This window comes from Anopheles gambiae, chromosome 2 (genome assembly GCF_943734735.2).
Source record: "Anopheles gambiae chromosome 2, idAnoGambNW_F1_1, whole genome shotgun sequence".
Lineage (NCBI taxonomy): Eukaryota > Metazoa > Arthropoda > Insecta > Diptera > Culicidae > Anopheles > Anopheles gambiae.
The window spans coordinates 1,581,525-1,598,618 of record NC_064601.1 but is presented as its reverse complement, the minus strand read 5'-3'; the positions used below and the strand labels follow the sequence as shown (position 1 = coordinate 1,598,618).

Below are 17,094 nucleotides of genomic sequence, written 5' to 3'. Positions count from 1 at the left end.
ATGTATCAAAAATCTTTGCATGATCCTTGCATTCTTTGGCGGCATGAATCACTGAGACCACTTTAAATCACAATGCAGTTTTATTAAACTATTTAATATTTCATATTACACAAGAAACAGGGACAGGGAAACCCGTTTTCGCTCCTGCTCTTTTTGTTTGACAAGCGTTTGAGTTTTCCTAGTAATCCGTGATGCTGATTTGCTGTTATTACTACTTTGCTGATGTCCTTTGAACGTGACGGAAAACGTTTGTTTGACTAGAATCGTAACATGCTAACTTCTTGCTTCTCTCTCTCTCTCTCTCTCTCGCTCTTTCTTGCTCTCTGCCTCTTTGGTACCCTCGCCCTTTGGAAAACTGATCCTATTAGGATTAGTGTCAATAAGTGAAAATAGCGGCAGAAGGAGAGCTTTTGCTTATCCTTCCACCATTTGCATCACGATTGAGTGTGAAGTTTTGAAAAGGCCGAGGGTGTGCATTTGTATTTAGCGTTTAGTTCCATTGGATGGTGGTTTAACAGCAATGGAAAGCAATTCCATAGTTGAGTAATGTGTATCGTTTAAAAATATCTCTTATCCACCTACGTTCTGATTTTGGTCGTCATAAAGTCTTACAGTTTATCATTTTGTTGGTTTTTTTTTGTCAAACATTTTTCCTTGATGTTCTTTCTCTCTCTGCTCTCTACTGTCTGGAATCGAACGATCAAGCGATGATAAAATGGATGCGAGTGTGTGTTTTACTGTTAAGAGAGTTGTTTGTTATCTGGAGTTTAAAATTGAATGATTTGGTAAGGATATTTTTGCTCAATTCTGTTGGAATAATCGTGCAAAGTATTTGATTTGCTTTTGGAAATTTCCTTCTTCTGGGAAATGTGTGTGTTATTTATCTTCTCTACTTACAAAACGAGGTTTGGAATGTACACAGATAAAAAAAAAGATGCATTGTTGCAAGTGGTTGAGCCAAAATGGAATATGGAACGCGTATAAGCGTTTCCCACACATTCCGATACGCCTACTAAGTGTATCTATTCCAGGTAGAGGAAATGTAACTTTTTCCTCGTTTCCGAGTCTCTAGGCAACGCGAGGGCCCATTTGCGCAGGCCGGATAAAACGACCGAGCTGACCACTAGCAGCGCCCCGAGCACCGAGTAAAGGCTAGGAGTTTCTTTGAAAAACATAATCTGCCAGATGAAGGCAAACACGATGTCGGCCGAACGGGCAATCGCTACAGGACCGGCCTGTTCGTATTGCAGCGCGAGCGTAAGCAGTATCTGGCCGCCGAAGCTAAACAGCGCCAGGGCTATGACGAGAAACCGATCCGTACCGCACAGTGGCCAACAGAGCGCTCCAATGTAGTAGCACACCAAAAGCGTGTACAGCAAGGCAAAGGCGCCAAAGTTGGACATGATGACGGAGAAGTGTAACCCCTTCAGGGCGCGCAGCAGTACGTACGCGTTCGCACCGAACAAGGTCGACGAAAGGGCCGCCACCGGGCCCCAAATGTCGTAGCTGTTTTCCATGATCTGTTCGTCCACTATCGATACCAGATTGTCCCCGAACAGAAACGGTGGCTTGGTGATGAGCACCACGCCGATCAGCGTCAGGATAATGGTGATAACATTGAACATACCGCAAGCCTCGCGCAGGAAAAGCCGTGCAAAAATGGCCACAAACACGGGCGTCGAGAAAATAATCACGGACGCGTCCGCAAGCGGCATGTGGCGAAAAGCGTAAAAGCTAAGCATGAGTCCTGTGGTTCCGACGAAACACCGCAGCATAAGTATGATTCGCTTTCCCTCCGGGAAGAAGGTTTCCTCCCGATAGATTGCGATTGGTATCGAGGGAAGCAACACGCCAATGAATCTGCAACCATGGAAACGAAAGGCCATATGATTGGCTGGTAGGTAGAGCAAAATGGAGAATACGCATACGAACCTGAAGGTGGCCAGCTCGATGGGGTTTACATCAACAAGTCCTTTCACAATGACGGAGCAGAGTGAGAAGAAAAATGACGAAACCGTAGCAAGGATGATGCCCAGATAGGGGCAGGAGCACTGCAGCCAGGACAGTGACCGGTGGCCTGTGGTGCCCTGTAACACCCCGTCCACCAGCTGCTGCAGTTCAAGATGTTCGGGCATTTTGTCGTGTTGCTGTACTTCCCACGCGGGCTGCTGGTGTCGTTCCGCACGTCCGTCCGTCCGGTTTGGGGTTTTGAGCTGCTGAGCGTTCTAACAATTCTACTTGCAATTAGCTACAACCTTCCTCGACGCGGCACTACAAAAAGAAGGCTCCAGTTTACAAAGGCGTATCCTCGCTGGGTGCGACACGATAAACAAACCTTCGTTTCGGTCGCATATTTTTCTGCCACGGCGCTCTAGCACAGGACGGAACCGAGTAGTGGAAGAATCCGACGCACCATTAAACCATGTTGAATTCGGAACGCACTGTTTGTTGCTTGGCGGAGGCGGGGGCACACGGTCGGCACATTCACATTCTCTGCATGTGTGTTTTACTAAAACACGCTTTCACTACTTTTGCAACTAAAGCCTAGTGGGAAAAGTGTCTCCTCACTGTGTGAAAGCATTTAAGGATTCTGGAATCGATCACCGTGCACGGAAGCGGAGGTACGTTCACAGTCCTTTTTCACACTCACACATCAACAACACAACTGACGTTTTGGTACTTCTCCCGTTGACCGTTGAACGCACGCAGTGGAATGGGTGGAAAGCAAAGTAAGCCACTTTATCAACCTTTTCACTGATGAGTGATTTGTGTAAAATGAAAGATTCATTCCACAACTCGCTTTTGGGATGTCGTCGAGCTAGAAGAGAAATTAAAACATTCCCAAAGGATATAACCGCGCGTGTTCGAAAACGTTCGAAAAAGGAGTTCAAATTTCGGCACCGTTCGGCACACTTCGGGCTCGGTCGTTTTTGACAGCGGAGCAGTTTGTTTACCGTGCCAAAACAAGAGAAAAAAACACATCAACAAACAAACGGTCGGTGACTCGCGTGCAGTTTAGTTCGCTTTTTAGTTTTTTGTTAGAAATGTGCAACTGTTTCTCTAATTTTCACAGGTAGTTCAGTGAGTGCAAACACACCACCATCAGCTATCGTACATTAAAGGTAAGTTTATTATGCGCGTGTGTGTGTATACAAAAGTAACGATGTACAAAAATACTTGTATTTACGTGCGGCGCCACCCAGGTCAGCAGGTTGGCTGATGCGAATAATATTTTCAGAAGCGAATGCTTTTTTGTCCATTTGATTATGTGTAAGCGCTGCCACGGGTTTTGTTAAACGCCGGTGGAACCAGCGGAAGGGGGCTCGTTCCTCCCTCCCTGTTTCCGTATTGTACCTAGGAAACGATACATTTGCACCAGCCCCTCGTACGTAGCTGGTGTCCTGTGTGTTACTATTTCGGTAAAGATTGGATCGGTAGCACACCCCCCGGGGGGGATGGCGACGGGTCGAAGGAAGGGACCGCCATCATCAGCCCAAGTCCGCTATGACGTTGTCCAGGTCCGTCTGCAGCGTGCAGCACTCCTCGCGCACCTTGCTAATCTCGTCCTTAATACGATCGACGTTGGCCTGCAGCAAGTAGTTGCCCTTCTTCAGCGAGGCCAGCCGAGCCTCGTGCCGTTTGACTCGTGGTTCAAGGTTGATCTTCTTCTTATCATCCGGAGCATCCTAGAAGAGCAACAGCGAAAAGAATGCGTGTGAGACACTTAGCAAGAGCGAACTGTCCCGATGGCTTACCTCTGCTTCATTTTCACTCTCATTTTCGCTTTCCGATTCCGATTCCTCCGATTCACTCTCCTCCTCCTCTTCCTCCTCTTCCTGCTCGTCTTCCGGTTCCTCCGGCGGTGGTTCCTTGGCCTCGGCATTTTCATCATCGTCATCCTCCAGCTTCATCATGGCGGCCATTTTTTCCACCTCCTTCTGAAGCTTCTTATACTTCTTCTTCTCAGCCCTGGAGGCGAGGGGAAATGCATGAATGAGTCATTCCATCAAAGCGTGCGTTCCTTCCCCAGCAATACTTACTTGAGGGCATACTGGTTGGTTTTCATGGCATACTTTAACGCCTGCCGTTCGGCATGCTTTTCCTCCTGCTTCTCCTTCAATCTCGTGAGCCGGGCCTGCAGCATGTTGACCTCGCGGTTCAACCGCTTGGCCAGCTTTTCAGCCTTCTTTTCCTCGTCCTCCTCTTCCTCCTCCTCTTCCTCCTCCTCGGGCTGCAGCTCCGGTGAGCTTTCCTTCTGGGCCGACTCCGTCGCTCTGCGATCGTCCGTAATGCCCTGCGCCCAAATGCCACCCGAAACAAGGAATTAGTTTACGTACAGACCTATTCGCTTAAGCTACAACAACACACAAATAGACGAATCGTCCCTATTCTAAAGCCACCGATGCTCCAACTGCAAGATCAGCATTATATTGACGGTAAGCAGTGCGCGCGTGGCAGTACGCAAAGCTACTTGCGCATTCAGTACGATTACCAGATACGCCACAAAATTACGCCAAAACCATTGATCATTCCACATTACCTGATGCTCGTTCAAGTAGAAGTCATCGTCCGTTAAGCACTGCAGTTTAAAAAGGATAGCAACATAGAACGATTGATTAGCGTCGAGAAAAGCAATAGCGAGAAGAGGAAGCATTGAGAGAAGTGAAAGTTTAATGTATACTAGAATCTCCTATGACATTGTGTTGTTGTGTGTTAGCTGTTTCGAATCGTTCCGTTAGTGACAATTTGTTTGACCAATCCAAATGTAGCTAGGTTCAATTGTTAAAGTGTAAGATCATCCTCCGGCTGCGCCCCGTGCGCCATTGCGCACCATTACCTGGAGTTTGCGCTCAAGTTCGGCGATCTTTCGCTTCTGCTCTTCCGTCTGCTTGTAGGCCGTGGCCAGCTCCTTGGCCACGGTTTGATATTTTTCCTCCAGCTGCTGCGACTGCTTCTGCGCCTCCAGTGCTTCGTCCTTGAGCGACTGTATTAGATCGGACTGGGGACCGGTAACGGTGGTCCGTTCCTCGCCGCTCAGCGGGTTCCATCGCTCGCGGGACAGCTCGGCCTCGAGGTTCTGTACCCGCGCCTGGAGCCGTTTGTTTTCGCGCTCCAGCGCCTCGTTGTTGCGCAGCTCGTGCGCAAGCATCTGCTTGGTGCTCTGCAGATCGTCCCGCACCTTGTCGATGTCGTCCAGCTCGTCCAGCTCCTCTTCCTCGGCCGGGGGCGCCTCGAGGTTGGCGCGCGACTCCGACTTGGCCAGCTGCTCCTCGAGCGTCATCTGGCGGCGGAACTTGCGCAGGCCGCCGAGGATCGGTTTGCTGCGATCGTTACACTTGGTCGGTTTCAGCTGCACACCGCCCTGGATTTGCTTCAGCAGCTGATTGTGTGCCGTAGCCTTTTCCGTCTCGAAGATGAACTGATCCTTGACCTTGGTGATCGATTTGGAGTTTATGATCGGATGCGATCTGTCGGGACCATGGGTGATGTGGATCAAGGGAAGGAAAATAAAAACAAAAACCATCATCATTCATTGTACGATCGTGCTAGATCGAAGGGCAGGATCACGGAAATAGGATCTACTGGAAATAGGATCTAAGGACAGGGGCATTGTTACACAAAATCACACAGAAAGCAGACAAACGGGAACATCCAGATTAGGAGGAAACACAAAAATTGAAGGAAAACAAGAAGATCGCGGAAACTTCGAGCCGTGCCGGGGGATGGTTTGGTGGGCCATCTCTGTGGTGTACCTGTCATTACACTGAACGTGTCTCAGTTTTCTGCCCTGCTCAACCTCCTTCATCATGTCCGACCAGTCCGGACGTCGACGCGGACGACGTCTGCAAGAATGGAAGATTTATAGAGAATAGAAGGTAACAGTTGTTAGTTGACTATGACGACGACGACGACGACGAACAATTCACGAACACGATCTATTAGTGACGGGGTGAGTTTTAGTACACGTGGGTATGTGTGTGTGTGTCATTGGGATTTGAGGGTTGGTTGTGAAAGTGTAAGATCACATTGACGATCACAGACAGAGGCTTGCAAATGGACAAGGGGACAGAGTTGGTTGGTGATGAAGTTGTGATCATTCGTTCGTTCAGTTTTGCCTATCAAACTGCATTGGCAGTACACTTACTTTAGCTTGTCTAGCACCTCCTTCTGTTTGTCGGATATTTCCTTCTTTTCAAAGTCCGGCGGAGGCTTCAAGCTCGGCGGCGGTGGAGGCGGTGGCGGTATGTTCGACTTTGGCATCGGTGGTGGTGGCGGAACTGGAACGACACAGGCAGCAGTGGGTTACTTTTGGGTACTTTTACCATTCGGAAATGGAACGCTTCGAGTCGATGAATCATTCTCGACGGTGCGGCACCTTAAAAAAGGCACTTCACAAGCGATAACCGCAGTGCAAATAGCGCCAAAGGGCCACCGGGGGGGTTCTCCACTTGTTTGGACGGGCGGGGATGTAGGTTTCTAGCTCAAGGTTAGGTTCAGTTTGAACGCCATTAGCCAGCGCACTGTGTACTTACTTCTTTTACTGCTTTCCGATTTCAGCATCGACGGTTTGTGCGGATAGGCTTCCTCCTTCTTCGGTATGTCCTCCAGCAGCGGCTTCTCCACCTTTTTCAGCTGCACCTCGGGCAGCTTCTCCTTGACGCGCGGCGCCTTCAGATTGGAGGGCACTTTGCGCAGCTGCACGCGGAAGTTTTTGGCCGGCTCGGGCGATACCGATCGCTCCTTGGGCGGTGGATCTTGCTGCGGTCGGACCACCTTCTTCAGCGGCGGTCTGATGAATGGTTTCGGCTCCGGCGAGGACGACTTCTCGGACACCGACTTCGAGGAGGGTTTGCTTTCGCTGTCCGACTTGTCGGGGCTCCTCGTTGGCGTCACTTTGCGCAGCTGCACCGGCAGCTTCGGTGGTGGCTGCGACGATGCGTCATCTGGGCGCTTCAGTAGTGTGCTCGTCGGTTCGGGCTTCTTCGGTGCCGGCTTCACCGGTGGCGCCGGCTCTTCCTCGGATTCCGTTTCCGTTTCGTACTCCGTGCTTCCCTCTTCCTCTTCCTCTTCCTCCTCCTCTTCCTCTACCTCCTCTTCCTCTTCATCCTCTTCCTCGTCGTCGGACTCGGGTGTTGGTTCCTTGGCCAAGGGTTTCGGTTTCGGCTTTGCAACCTCCCGGTGTACCGTCATGACGGGTGTCGTGTTTTTGAGCCCTGTGGCCGGTTCGGCCTGTTTGGTGAGCGGAGGATTGACGGGCTTTTTCTGTGCCACTACAACAGGCACCTTAATTTCTTTCGACTGCAGCTTGGCCGTCGTTGTGGGCTTTGCCGCCGCCGTGTCACCATTTTCTTTGGCCGGCACGGTACTGCTGGCAGCCGGCTTCTTGACGGCCGTGGTGGCGGCCGCTGGTGACGAAGCTTTTGTCGACGAGCTTTCCGTTGCGCTCGCTTTGGACGAGGGCGACGATTCCTTTGTGTCAGTGGCGGGCGTGACGCTGGCTTTGCGAGCCCAGGCCGGCGGTACGGATTTGTTTACCGTCTCGAGACGATCCTTCAGCCACGGGGGGCGGCTGTTTACCGGCATTATGTACCGGTTGGAGTCAGGTTGGGCACTTGTGAGTCAGGTGGGCGACAAACTCAAGCTTGCTCTCGCTGCTTCTGATTCACGGTCAATTGTTTGTGGCACTGTTTTCTAAATGTACTATCGCTGCTACCGTTCGTTTTCACCAAAGGCACCGTTGTGGTTTTTTTTGTTTATGAATGCTGAATGCTTTGCTTTTAAAAATAAACACATTAATTTAGAAACAACTTGTATGCATGTGTCCGTTAAAAATATCTGTGATTCATCTGGGATGGCAAGTGGCTTTAAAAAAAAACTATCATAATGATCAGATTGATGATCATCAGTTTGTGTAGAAGGTGTGTATGGGTGTGTTATCAAAAGATAGAAAGAGAGAGAGCGAGAGAGAAAGGACAGAAACGTAATATTGTACATTGTAGCCACAAGAAGCTGGAGCAAACCAATCGACCAATCTTCTTGTCAGCCCGCAAGCAAGCAAGACGATCGCGGGTTGGATTTGCAATTAAAATTTTCCCCGCTCATCCGGCGCGTATGTCTTTCTGTGTGTGTGTTAAACTGTTTGGCTTTGTCGCAGCCGTTCCGATGACGTCTGCAGCATCAGTTTGTCACATACTTTTGCTTGGGTGGGGGTGATCGACGAAGAAGCAGGAGATGACAGAGATGAAATGTGGTATAAATAAAGGTGTACAACATTTGCCTAAAAATAAAACACCAAACGATCGTGGTGGTTTCGGAGAGCGCGCGCGGGGATAAAGTGATTGGCCAATGGTGGTGGTAGGGAAGGAAGGAAGGGGAGGGAGGGTGTGCAAATATTCGCCACGGTTTGTTTCTTATCGAGGGAAGTCGTTGCATCGTGTAAACGGGGAGCTTTTGGTTGGTTTTTATTTCATCTTCTTCCATAATACAGGTGGTCAATAATGCACACTGAGCTCTGTTGCAAGTTGCAATCCATTATCGGTTAATGTTTATCATTTTATCACGTAATGATCACAAACATCTTCTTCAAACAGTAACCTTTTCTCGATCCTCGCTTTCGATCGCGTTTGGGTGTTGGGTTGGAGTTGTGTTTTGCGCTGTTGGTATAATTCTTCAATATTTTACCTAACACCAGGAATAAACCTAAACCATTCACAGCACTAACCAGTACCATTCGTGTACGCTTCGGATCAAATCGCTTAATGAACTGATTTCCTAAATCAAGACCATTAGTCCAGCAAACCTATCGCAATCGAACAACTGCAGCAAATTTGCGTGGGAAAACGCCATAAAGCGTGGCGCACCCTTTCCGTGGCGACACAATTAATTCGCAAAGGCGGCAAGTATCTGCTCATTTTAATTTTGCTAAGGCGTTGCCGGACGTGTATCTTCTTCCAATCTCCCCCATTTGCTCGTCCATGACATTGGCGGCTGTGTATTGATGCGCGTCTTTTGTACCCTTGAGATTATTAAGCGCGAGAGTAGAGCGTAAAGCCCTTGCCTTATCTTAATTGAGCGATGAATATAATAGGAGTGATTAACTGTGTTTTACGAGGTTTCTACTGTCAGCACCCTTTAGACGGCGGTGACGGTGGTGGTGACGAACTAACCTCCCAGTGGATGTCGCAGCACGCTCTACCGTTCCGTGCAATAATGCGTAACGTGAGGCGATGTTTGTTTGTTTGTTTTTTTTTGTAAGTTTGCTAAGAATAACTCCTGCTCAAAATGCTTCAAATCTACGAAGAATAGCTATTTAAAAAAGAAAACAAACCCACACACACACACTCACACGTGTCTCATAGAATGGAGGCGTACGGTCTTTCACTTCGCTTTGTCAACAACGCTACGAAGCACGGGAGAAAGACCGGAGTGCGAGGGAAAGAAGGCACGAAATCGACTGGACACCGTCGCACGAAACATTTGAGTACGTAGTTTAATTTAGAAGTGTCAGCCAGCTCCTCCGTTCGCACGATTTAGTCAGCCTCCCTCCGTTGGACCTTCGGAGCGGAGTCGGGGGGAACGATGTTAAACAAAAAGGTCAAGACGACAGTTTTATTGGAGGCCGCTGGGGCGGCGCAGTGGCCATGTGCTTGCTGCTGAAGGCCACTAGCAGCAATTAAAGTGACCCACCCGCAAAGGGGTTTAACGGACACGCACCCGCCTGCGAAGGATTAACCCACTTTGGGGTGCAAAACAAGGGAGAACTGTCCATTTACGATCAAATGATCCTCGAGATCGTGCGCGACACGATCGTCTGGTTAGGTTTGAGAGTTTAAGCTTAGAATATTTACATTGCATGTCGTCTGGCCACGGACATGGCCGTGGAATACGGTGGCGCACTGATTTGGCAATAAATTTTCCCGAATGACGTCACATGGAAATGGCTGTCCGTGGTATCGCTCTATCGGCGTGTGTGTGCGTATGTCTGTGATATCACTTCACGTTGTGTGTGTGTGTATGTGCGCATGTGTGTGTGTGTGGGCCGACAGATATTTGTGGGGGTGTGTGTTAGTATGAGCATAATTTTACGAAGAATATGAACTCATCAGGAACTGTTCTACCAGACTTCAAATCACAACACACAGTAATGCTCTCGCAACGTAACTGGGACGGTGTAACCACACAGAAAAAAAGGAACTTGCAATCTTCTTTTCCGAAAGAAATGTCGAAAATTTCACTCATTCAGAAGTGGGTCAGCAACACGTCGAATTCCGCACCCGCTAAGACGACGGATACGCCTCCCTCTCGCCTCGTACTTGCTGCGCACACGACGGATGCACCGTCGTCACACGTCGCCACAATCCCACGTTTTTTCTTGGTTTTGGGGAAAAATTACACATCAACACACATGCACACACGCTCACACACACACTGAGTGGCACAGTTTGCACTGTGATAGTGATTTTTACGTTTTGGTTTTACGATCAAACGATCGAATTGTGCGAATTTTCCTACGCACATTCACCAACACGCCGATCAAGAGATCATACCACACACACACACACACACATACACAAAACAGCATACCAAACACACACACACGCGCTTTCCCTTGCGTGAAGAATCAGGTGAAATTGAAATTCTTGTCTCCACCTTCGTGTGTCGTAGCTACGTCTACGACACGACGGTGCGTTACGACACGGGATTTTTGCACCACGAGAGCAATCGGTGGAGGGTCTTTTACACGCACTTTTGCTAACCCGCCCCTGGAAACGACTCCACTCCACGCTCCAAAGATCACATTCTTCACATCACAGCACCTCCGCGACGGGATTCGGTTCGTTCGGAATGGAAAGATTTCCAACCCGCTTGCCCGTTACCCCGCTTACCCCAGAAGAAGCCCGACACTGCTCGGAATACCGATGACGTGACTGACGGTTTGTCGCACCGTGTGTAGCCGTTCTTTTTGCTCTTTTTTCTTCTTTTTTTCGTCCCTATTGCTCTGTACCTATCGGAAAATGCACCCCCAGCACGGCACTGCTCCGGAGTGGTTGCACTGCGTACGTCGGTGGCGGACCGACCATTGACGACTGGTGCTTCTCACGCACGCACGATCGCAGCGCACGGTCGCGAAAATGGTTGCGAGAGATTTGCCCCCAAAAAAAACCCTCGGCCCGAACGCCCAAAATCACGAGAGTTTCCCCCGTTGCTGCACGCTCTGCCGTGTATTTTGGCGCACACGACGACGGTTATAAGGTGGTTTTTCCCGAACACAGTTTTTCCCCTTGCCTGCTTGTCTCTGCTGCCCACACACACATACGTACCGATCGAGTTGTGGTTGCTGTTGTGCGCAAGAAATGCACGCGCAAAGCTAAAATTAAAATTCTTCTTGCTTACTTTGGTCGCTTGGTGTGGTGATCATTTTCGGTGGTGTGAGAGAAGGACGGGGCGTGTCGGAAAAGCGGGGCAAAAAAATGAGAAATTATGTCCATTTTCTTTCGCACGATCGTGATCGTGGCTCCCTTTCTGTGGGGTTTCCTTCTCTCTCTAACTCTTTCCACTCTCTCCACTCTCTCGTTCTTATGTGGTTGAATTCACAACGCCAACAGGCCTCCCGGCACACGTCACGAAACATCGTTTAGGAAGATCATTAGGATTTGCTTTGTTTACCGATCGTCGATTGTGGCATGCACGAGCGCCACCCTACATTAGGCTGGGGCTGTTTTCTTGTTGGTGCTGGTTTGTTTTTGTTTCGCATCGACGGAACCCGCGGCCGCAGCACCCCAAACTCAGCTGATTTGGTGCCTTTGTACGCAGTGGCCACCGTGTCAAGTTAAAATTAAAAAGGGATGCCTCAGTTCGATTCCGGTTGCGGCAATGAGGCCAAGAGCAAGATGGCAAGAAGCTGGCACATAAATTACGTGATACAGCACCTAACATACGATGTGTGTAAGACCTTGGTGGTTGTTGTTATAAGGGTCTCTGATTCGTGCAAGGGCATGCCAGCGGGAACAGATGGTAAACGTGATCCTTTTTCGTTACTAATCGTTGAATATGTTTTGAATTATTTTATTACAAAAAACACACACTTTAGGAACATGATGGTTACCGTATGCAAAGGAGAGGTAGCGCACGTTAATAAGCTATTAAGAGTTTCTTCAATACTTGTAGCATGTAGGGGCCGGTTCCGTTCGCCACTGTCAAACACTGTTCTGATCGACAATGTCCGTCATCGGATCGAAATGGGGCCAGGTTTTGATCTCCTCGAACAGCCGATCGCCCGGACATTCCGTCGTGCGTACCTGCCGATGCCCGAGCAAGGTGTAGTTCTTTGCAATCAGCCCATTCCGGACACCATACTCGATGAGGTTTTGGGCGGCCGTGAGCATGTTCTTCGGTGGCAAATCCGCTGCAAAGAGATCGAAATCGTCAGTGTCCTGTCCTGCTACCTGGCATTCCAGCGCATTTTTTTGTTTCTCACTTACCAACCCAATCACCGATCAGACAGATCCCAACGCTGCGGTTGTTGTATCGGGGCGCATGAGCGCCAATCACATTGAATCCCCGGCCCTGGTACACGCGCCCGTCGCCACCGACCGCAAAGCTGTACCCGATGTCGTTCCACTGGCGCTCGTCCTGGTGCATCTTCTGCATCGATTGCATTGCCGCGATGCACTGCAGCCCGTTGTAGCATGCCGCCGGCCGGTACGAATGATGTATGATGACGTACGGGATGGGACCGGCGAAGTGTTCGATCCGTTTCGGTGGCAGAGCACTCCAAAAGTCTCGCGTCACGTAGGGCACCGAGTCTGCAAAACAATAGATGAGGGTTAAGCGTGGAAATTTGACCTTGCTCTGTACGTCATTGTTGGTGCAGTAGTAGTATCGGAATCGTCGGAAAAGGGAAAAAGTTCCATTACCGCAACACGAATGACTGCAGCATGCAGCTGAATGACGGAAGCAATGATCACGATCACGTACACGATCATGATTAAACTGTCCAACTGGCAGTAGGCTCTAAATATGCTGGCATTTGAGTAAACACAACTTGTACTGCCAATTTGTAATCTAATGTTTGGTCAGCTGTTTGCCAACGTAAATGGTATTTCAGTGATAAGAAATTCATTTACAATTCAGTCGGTCGATCGTTCGACGTCATCGATAGTATGCAAAGGTCATTGAAAAGAAATGAAAATGTATTCTTGCAAAAAGGAGCAAAAACAAAACTAGTGAGTCTGCTAAGCAGGAGTTAAAAAATGACAAATTCCTCAACCACTTAATCCTGCATTCTTCGTGGTAAAATGAACCCACCAGCCAGGGCTCTTCAGTGCAGGGGATTTTTAAAACTTGTACACACACAGGTGACGTAGAGATGATGACCGTTCGCACTGGCCTTCCACTTAGCAAGCCGCAAACACAATGACAAAGTGTGTGGCCAAAGCTTGTTTTTTGCTGTCCATTAAGGTAAATTTGATTCGTACACACAAACAAAACAAAACAAAAAACACACACTTACCACATGCTTTACTATCAACCGCAACGTAAAATAGGGTAAATGCTATGACGCCGAAGTAGTAACAAAAGTCTTTCACAAAGTCCATTTTGTTGCAATAATTTAGTGCACTAACTTCTGCGTTAAACCGTTCCGAAATCGCTTCTTGGACAATCTTTCTCCTCACCGCCACTGGAGTTTTTTTATAAGCAGTATTTTCGTGAGGAATTTGTTGTACGGTGTTGTGTGCGTTGGTGCGTTCAGCAAATAAATCACTGTCACTACTGTCGGGATAAGAACCACGGGAAGGTTACCGATTGCACTTTCATGTCTGTCTGCAGGTGCGGTATCTAGTAGCCTGCGCCTGAGCTTGACAACGCAACCCAAAGAGCAGCCCCACTCGATCGAATTATTTGCGTACAGAGAGCAGTGTCGCGCGTGGTCTCGACGCGATTGTTGATAGCGTGGAAACGCGAAACGTATTGTTTTTGTTCGGCACGGGATGGCGCACAACTGGTCGGTGGTACGCACTCAAGTACGCGCACTTATTATCGCGGATGGCTCCGGCGCAGGTTGAAATGATACTGTGGCGGACGAAAGCAACCGGCTGGCGTTAAATACAACACGAGCTGCGTTACCAATTTCAGAGACAACACAACATGAATGAGGAGCACCGGATAGAGCGAAGCGTTGTGTAAGCGGAATGTGTGTGTACCGTGAGCGCGAGAATGGCGCGATTACTGAGAGCAGAAGAGATCAATGAAGATCCCCGTCAAGTGGCCGGCTAGAGGGAGGAATGGGAAACACGGAACAGGTTGCGGCGGGATTGAAGGGTTTGGGCTGTGAGAGATCGGACAGGTTCAACCGATTGGAGAATGGCTCGCCTAGGGGTGGGTCGTGAATGTCGGCGCCCATTTCCCAACGCTCGTTTTTTGTTCGCGGGGAATCACCGCGGGCCGTGTGTGATACGACGCTCGGAGATAGTTGTGTTGTACCATGTGCTCAGTAAAGGATAAGCTGCCGAGGATCGGAAAATTCCTGCCAATGATTCATGTTGGCTATTAACTGACCTATCGCTTAGATTGGACTATGTTACACAGCGTTCGATTGCATGAGATTTATCTGTTACCAATGAAGCATTAATATTTGTTCATGTTCAACTCCCGTTTCATGATCATATTTTCTATGGCCGATTTTGAGGATGGCGCTCTTTATAAAAAATGACACTTTTTAGAAATATTATTAATGAGAGTATGTTTTTTCAATAAAAGTGACAATAACTTTCTGGTCATTCGTTTACCGGTGGGAGGGAATGTACCGTTTATGATTGTGCCCATTAGGGGTGGAACTTCTCACGTGAGATACATCGGGGGAACTCAGTTTTTTTTTTTTGCTCGATTGTGTTTGTAGAGTATCGCCGGTTGTGTTGTTTACCCTTATAAATGTATGTATATGCTCGCGAAAGTAAACGAAAGCGTGGCGGTAAAGTACAATAAAAAATAAATACAAAATGAATCATAACTGACCGTACCATCTCGCGAGGGTACTTGTTGATTTAGTTCTTATCAAAAGTGGGATTTATTTGCCACATTATCAATGATGGCGCTACCGTGAAGCAGCAGCGGCCAATTGAAAAGATTGTTTTGAGATCGATACAGTTAGGTAGCTCTGTTTTTGTTTAAATGATCGATTATTTCAACTACTTTGGAGAAGAAATGAACAGCAATAATGATGATATTCGACTATTCTGTTTCTCTTTTAGCTTTATCTGAATAGTAACCACTGCACCATTCCTCCATCGAGATCATCACGCGTGCAAACGATCGATATCGTTCGGTTAGTTGGCTCTACAGAAGAATGCGTAGCGCAAAGTTACAGGCAGCGCTGGTGAAACGACGGGAAGCGGAACAGATCAAGTACCAAAAGTCAGCCGCCGTAGAACGGTACTACGACCAGTGGGGACGCATCACGAGCCGGTACGAGTCATGGACCACGCCCAAGTACTACCGGGAAGCGGAAGAAGCACTCCGGAAGCGAGAGGATGAGAAGAAGAAACAGGAAGCACTGGAATTGAAACGTGCCCGTCTAAAGGAACTTTTACAGAAGGAAAATGAGGAGCTACAAAAGGAGATGGAAAGTACGCGAATCACTGTTTGCGGTACCGGTAGAGCTACCGTGGATATTCAAAATTTCCCTTTTTTTTACTTTTCAGATATATCTCGCCCAAAACCGAAGTCAGTTTCAACTGAAATCCTGGAAGGAATCCGATCGCGGTTGCACAGTGCGGAAGAAGCAAAGAAGCGCATGGACCTGGAGGCAAACTTGTACAGCAAGTGGCGCCTTGGCTTTGACAAAGACGCAGTGATAATGGACTCGAAAACGACACACCAGGCGATGGCCAAGCTGAACTGGATCGATCGGCAGGTGGAGCTGCAACTGCAGGACGAAAAGGATCGCCGCGAGCAGCAGGAACGGCAGCTAAAGCTATCCGAGGAGGTCCGTCGAAGGGAGGAGCTGATGCTGGAAAAGAACCGAATGCGCGAGCAGGAACTGAAGGAACTTCGCAGCATGCAGGAAATGCACATGGCGGAGCTGAAGTCGCGGGAACAGGAAGCGAACGAGCTGAAGATGTACGAGGTGCGGTTGAAAACGAAAAAGGAAGAGATGGTCAACGAGTTGGAGCAGCTGCGCGTGTACAACGATGTGAGGCGCGACCGTGTGGTGGCGATGCATAACTTAAGGCGCATAAAGATGCTGCTCCGCGAGCGCTCGGAAGCGGTGCGGAACGATCTGCAGCATGACATTCAGCTGCTGCAACGCATCAGCAGCGATAATCCCGCATCGTGCGACAGTGCGGAAGGGATCGAGTACTTGCGGCGCAAGTTTCAGCTCCAGTACGATCTGGAGGTGGAGCAGCAGATGACCATCGAGGGCATGTACGAGTCGGAGGCGAAACACAGTTTGGCCAAGTGTGAGGACAAATGGAACAGCGAGGCGATCATTCGAGAGCAGCAGCTGCGCTGCCTGCTGGAGGACCGGCTGATGGACTTCGAAACGAAGCTGGTCGACTGTACGCAAAGGCAGCGCGAGCTTATCGATGTACGCGAGCAGCACATCAAAGCCATCGAGGGGGCCAATCAGCGGCTCAAAGAGCTGATGTCCGATAAATCGCGCGATGAGTTTGTCACCTCGTCCAATAACACCGAACTGCGGGACCTTCTGGTGCAGCGTGGTGGTGGTGGCGATGGCACGGATAGAGGACACCCAATTCCGAGGCGACCCTCCACACAGAGTTCGCAGCGGAGCAGCACTTTTAGCAGCATCTTTCCCTTTGATGATTATTGCAAGGAGCTGAAACTGACTGAAAATCGCACCGGTAGACCGAACGGCGGGACGGTTGGGGCCCCCGAAGGTTTGACGGCGCCTCGGTTTGGCAAGAAGAAGGTAGCCTGGTGCTAAAACATGACATACCACACCGTACGATAAGACGCTGTTCTGACGATAAATCGAGCTTAAGGAGTAATATGTATTTTTTTAGAATTTTTATAGTAATAATTTGTGGTGTGCCTTTTAAACAATATATTTATTTTATACAGAACACTCAC

At 48.9% G+C, this 17,094-nt stretch overlaps 4 protein-coding genes across 12 annotated transcripts; 1 reads left to right on the top strand and 3 right to left on the bottom strand.

Annotated features, from left to right (window-relative positions):
* Positions 1-61: 61 nt before the first annotated feature.
* On the bottom strand, positions 62-2,837 carry LOC1281954 (solute carrier family 35 member G1). The gene is made up of 3 exons (XM_321941.2): positions 2,336-2,837; positions 1,933-2,271; positions 62-1,860 (listed from the first exon to the last, which is right to left on the bottom strand). Exons 2-3 carry the CDS (start codon positions 2,133-2,135, stop codon positions 1,023-1,025), a joined length of 1,041 nt encoding a protein of 346 aa, XP_321941.1. The 5' UTR covers positions 2,136-2,271; positions 2,336-2,837; the 3' UTR covers positions 62-1,022.
* Positions 2,838-2,952: 115 nt separating this feature from the next.
* On the top strand, positions 2,953-17,093 carry LOC11175707 (trichohyalin). 2 transcript variants are annotated; one of them, XM_003435727.2, is made up of 3 exons: positions 2,953-3,122; positions 15,252-15,626; positions 15,702-17,093. In XM_003435727.2, the coding sequence occupies exons 2-3, from the start codon at positions 15,347-15,349 to the stop codon at positions 16,946-16,948; spliced, it is 1,527 nt and encodes a 508-aa protein (XP_003435775.2). In that variant the 5' UTR covers positions 2,953-3,122; positions 15,252-15,346; the 3' UTR covers positions 16,949-17,093. The 2 variants fall into 2 exon arrangements, with proteins under 2 accessions (XP_003435775.2, XP_061504292.1); XM_061648308.1 differs by lacking the exon at positions 2,953-3,122 and adding an exon at positions 15,122-15,151.
* LOC1281955 (neurofilament heavy polypeptide) lies at positions 3,103-11,141 on the bottom strand. Of its 8 annotated transcripts, none has more exons than XM_061648290.1 (9): positions 10,887-11,139; positions 6,534-7,775; positions 6,146-6,278; positions 5,754-5,843; positions 4,838-5,468; positions 4,541-4,579; positions 4,041-4,294; positions 3,756-3,969; positions 3,103-3,686 (listed from the first exon to the last, which is right to left on the bottom strand). In XM_061648290.1, the coding sequence occupies exons 2-9, from the start codon at positions 7,582-7,584 to the stop codon at positions 3,489-3,491; spliced, it is 2,610 nt and encodes an 869-aa protein (XP_061504274.1). In that variant the 5' UTR covers positions 7,585-7,775; positions 10,887-11,139; the 3' UTR covers positions 3,103-3,488. The 8 variants fall into 8 exon arrangements, with proteins under 8 accessions (XP_061504274.1, XP_061504277.1, XP_321942.6 ...); XM_061648293.1 differs by having other exon boundaries at positions 6,534-7,770; XM_321942.6 differs by having other exon boundaries at positions 6,534-7,770; positions 11,006-11,137.
* Positions 12,029-14,099, bottom strand: LOC1281956 (peptidoglycan-recognition protein LB). Its single transcript, XM_061648309.1, has 4 exons — positions 13,661-14,099; positions 13,514-13,608; positions 12,483-12,806; positions 12,029-12,406 (listed from the first exon to the last, which is right to left on the bottom strand). Exons 2-4 carry the CDS (start codon positions 13,596-13,598, stop codon positions 12,198-12,200), a joined length of 618 nt encoding a protein of 205 aa, XP_061504293.1. The 5' UTR covers positions 13,599-13,608; positions 13,661-14,099; the 3' UTR covers positions 12,029-12,197.
* Position 17,094: the final 1 nt, after the last annotated feature.

What these genes read in the sequence shown, in the direction of transcription:
- LOC1281954 (XM_321941.2), bottom strand. Translation starts at nt 2,135, where the DNA reads ATGCCCGAACATCTTGAACTGCAGCAGCTGGTGGACGGGGTGTTACAG. An exon ending in ATCGAGCTGGCCACCTTCAG is followed by an intron (nt 1,861 to 1,932) that starts GTTCGTATGCGT and finishes CCATGGTTGCAG; the next exon opens with ATTCATTGGCGTGTTGCTTC.
- LOC1281956 (XM_061648309.1), bottom strand. Translation starts at nt 13,598, where the DNA reads ATGGACTTTGTGAAAGACTTTTGTTACTACTTCGGCGTCATAGCATTT. An exon ending in GGTTGATAGTAAAGCATGTG is followed by an intron (nt 12,807 to 13,513) that starts GTAAGTGTGTGT and finishes ATTGTTTTGCAG; the next exon opens with ACTCGGTGCCCTACGTGACG. An exon ending in TCTGATCGGTGATTGGGTTG is followed by an intron (nt 12,407 to 12,482) that starts GTAAGTGAGAAA and finishes ATCTCTTTGCAG; the next exon opens with CGGATTTGCCACCGAAGAAC.
- LOC11175707 (XM_003435727.2), top strand. Translation starts at nt 15,347, where the DNA reads ATGCGTAGCGCAAAGTTACAGGCAGCGCTGGTGAAACGACGGGAAGCG. An exon ending in GCTACAAAAGGAGATGGAAA is followed by an intron (nt 15,627 to 15,701) that starts GTACGCGAATCA and finishes TTTACTTTTCAG; the next exon opens with ATATATCTCGCCCAAAACCG.
- LOC1281955 (XM_061648290.1), bottom strand. Translation starts at nt 7,584, where the DNA reads ATGCCGGTAAACAGCCGCCCCCCGTGGCTGAAGGATCGTCTCGAGACG. An exon ending in CACGTTCAGTGTAATGACAG is followed by an intron (nt 5,469 to 5,753) that starts GTACACCACAGA and finishes TGGTCCCGACAG; the next exon opens with ATCGCATCCGATCATAAACT. An exon ending in AGAGTGAAAATGAAGCAGAG is followed by an intron (nt 3,687 to 3,755) that starts GTAAGCCATCGG and finishes TTGCTCTTCTAG; the next exon opens with GATGCTCCGGATGATAAGAA.